Source organism: Aplysia californica, unplaced genomic scaffold, assembly GCF_000002075.1.
Source record: "Aplysia californica isolate F4 #8 unplaced genomic scaffold, AplCal3.0 scaffold00225, whole genome shotgun sequence".
Taxonomy (NCBI): domain Eukaryota; kingdom Metazoa; phylum Mollusca; class Gastropoda; order Aplysiida; family Aplysiidae; genus Aplysia; species Aplysia californica.
This window is the reverse complement of record NW_004797495.1, coordinates 102,173-104,672: the sequence shown is the minus strand read 5'-3', so window position 1 is coordinate 104,672 and position 2,500 is coordinate 102,173. Positions and strand designations below refer to the sequence as shown.

General features: G+C 40.6%; 1 protein-coding gene across 3 annotated transcripts in view; it reads left to right on the top strand.

The window, feature by feature from the left end:
- LOC101853166 (1,25-dihydroxyvitamin D(3) 24-hydroxylase, mitochondrial) overlaps positions 1 to 2,500 on the top strand; it is an 11,092-nt gene that overhangs the window by 7,325 nt on the left and 1,267 nt on the right. For all 3 annotated transcript variants that reach the window (XM_035970138.1, XM_035970140.1, XM_035970139.1), the window contains exons 8-11: positions 1 to 87; positions 525 to 603; positions 1,312 to 1,474; positions 1,712 to 1,755. The exon at positions 1 to 87 is cut by the window's left edge and continues 80 nt beyond it. In XM_035970138.1, coding sequence (XP_035826031.1) covers positions 1 to 87; positions 525 to 603; positions 1,312 to 1,474; positions 1,712 to 1,755 — 373 coding nt within the window. The remainder of the gene's footprint in view (positions 88 to 524; positions 604 to 1,311; positions 1,475 to 1,711; positions 1,756 to 2,500) is intronic.

Genomic DNA, 2,500 nt, shown 5'->3' with positions numbered 1-2,500 from the left:
GACTGTTGTAGGAGAAGTTGAAGAAGTTTCACACTCAACTCTCGGCCGTCTCAAATACACGACCGGATTCTTGAAAGAGATCCTAAGGTGAGCAGTCTTCTGTAAAGAAATTTACAGATTACTCTCCTCGCATACTGTTCAAGCAATAGGCTGTGGACAAAAGAACTCTACAATTATTGATTAAGTTAGAAACATTAATTAATAACAAAATCTTTCCATGGATTTCTTGACACCTGGAGTCAAATTCCTTTAAAATTACTTTTTAAAATTTTGTTTGTCCATTTCGATTCTTTGACATTTTTTTTTTCTTGTTCACAACTCCAAGCCAATGTGTACTTTAATCCCTCGAACATGCATCTGTGTGCTTTGGGTGACCGTACCTTTGACAGTACTTCGGGCGACTCTTCCCCCAACATCTTCCTCCCAACGAAACCATTCACACAACACCTTCCCGCACCCCTTTACCGACGACCATAGGGATAATTACACTTGTGACTATATTCCTCTTCGTCTTCTTCATGTAGGTTACATCCACCGGTCTTCATGACAGGGCGTGAGCTAGAGAATGGAGGCGTCATCTGTGGCTATCAGGTTCCCCCGGGGGTGAGTGTAAACATGTTTGTATACAGTGATTGATTCATTGCGAATGTTTAATGGCACCATTGACACAATTTAGATGCTTGCTTTGGCCCTGCCTGTAAAGGCCAATCCGTGCCTTGTGGGTTATTGCATCCCAGCAGTAAGACAGAAATATTCGGAAAAATAGACTTTCCACATGAGGATTTAATCTCCATTTTTTCTTGTGAAAGACACCTTACCATTACCCAGCACTGAATAATTATGCGGAGGATATCGAAAGGCTTAAAGGTATCACGATCGGTTGACCCAGGCTCTGACCCAGTCAAACATGCTGCACGACCAGACTTTGGAGTTATCCATTTAATGTGTCGAGTAGAACGTTTTACTCTGACACAAGTGCAACTCTTTTCGCTAAAGCTCTTTCTCATTATTCGGACGTCCTTCGATCCGAATCTCTTTAAAATTGCCCTTTTTTGCCTTCCGATTTTTGTTTTAAAAATCTAGAATCTAGACCTATTTCGATCTTTTAAGTGGTAGATATTACTTTTGTTTCTTCACTGGATTTCAAAGTTCTATTCACAGACATAAAAAGGGGCTTTGAGTGAGGAACAAATCAGTTCTTTTAATATCCTTGTGTATTCCAATGAAGAAAACGTAATTCAAAAAAGAAAATCTCTGCACACCACACCCGTTCTTTGCACCCGATGTTCACATTTTTATCATAACTTTCAGACGACCACTGCAGTGCCCCTGTACGCTATCGGTAGAGACCCGAATATCTACAAGGACCCTATGGAGATCAAACCAGAACGCTGGATGAGAACTGCACGTGACAGAGAGGTTACCAATACGTTTGCTTTTGTTCCTTTTGGCTGGGGACAAAGAAGCTGTATAGGTAAGTACTGCAAGCTTCTTTTCCTTTTCCATTCTAACCAATGTTTCTGAGGCCACAATGTAAAGTGTTAAACGAGCTGCTCGTGTAAACAAGTGATTCCAACAATACATTTCTTCCTGTTTTTGATGTACTGCAATGTGTTGGTCTGTTGGTCAAACATAGGCTATGCTGGTAGACAAAACAGTGTTTGATCTACTGATTGGTTGTTGATCAGACTGTTTATTTCTTTTTTTCTAGGCAGGAGGATAGCCACAGCAAACATGCAGCTATTGTTGATTGAGGTGAGCTTATATATTTCATTTCCTCTCTGTATGTTTGTATTATTGTGTCTGTGTATGTTTGTGAGTCGCCCTTACGTTCGTGTGTGTGTGTGTGTGTGTGTGTGTGTGTGTGTGTGTGTGTGCGTGTGTATGTATGTTTGTACACGTATGTAGGCCTATACGTGTCTACGTACACCTACATGCATTCGAAAATTTGATAATGAGGGTATTAAATATACATCCTGATGTATAACGAATATTAGACATGATAACCAGCAGATTTAATTTTTATAAGGAATTTTCTTCGTGTAAGGAATGGATAGTTTTATCTTATATTTTTCACCCTTCCCGGAATCACCACCATCACCACCATCATCAGCAGCACAACACAACAACGGTCGCTACTATTATCACCACAACCATTATCACCACAACCATCACCACCACCAACAGCAACAACAACAAAAACAACAACAACAACAACAACAGTAACAGCAGCTGTAACAATAACTGCACCAACAATATTATACTCTCATATCTTTAACTCCTCATTTAGGAGGAAGGCTTCGGCCCTACCTATCAGGGCCACCCAGACTGAGAAAGATACAACGTCCAAGCTGAAAGACGGAATTACTCGATAAAAATTCTCCTCACACAGGAATATAACTCGGATCCTCTGTGTGTGTCGGCGAAGATTCTAACCGCTACACCACAGACGCCAGTATGGACAGTAAATCTGAATAACAGCACTCGAGTTTATCTTAAA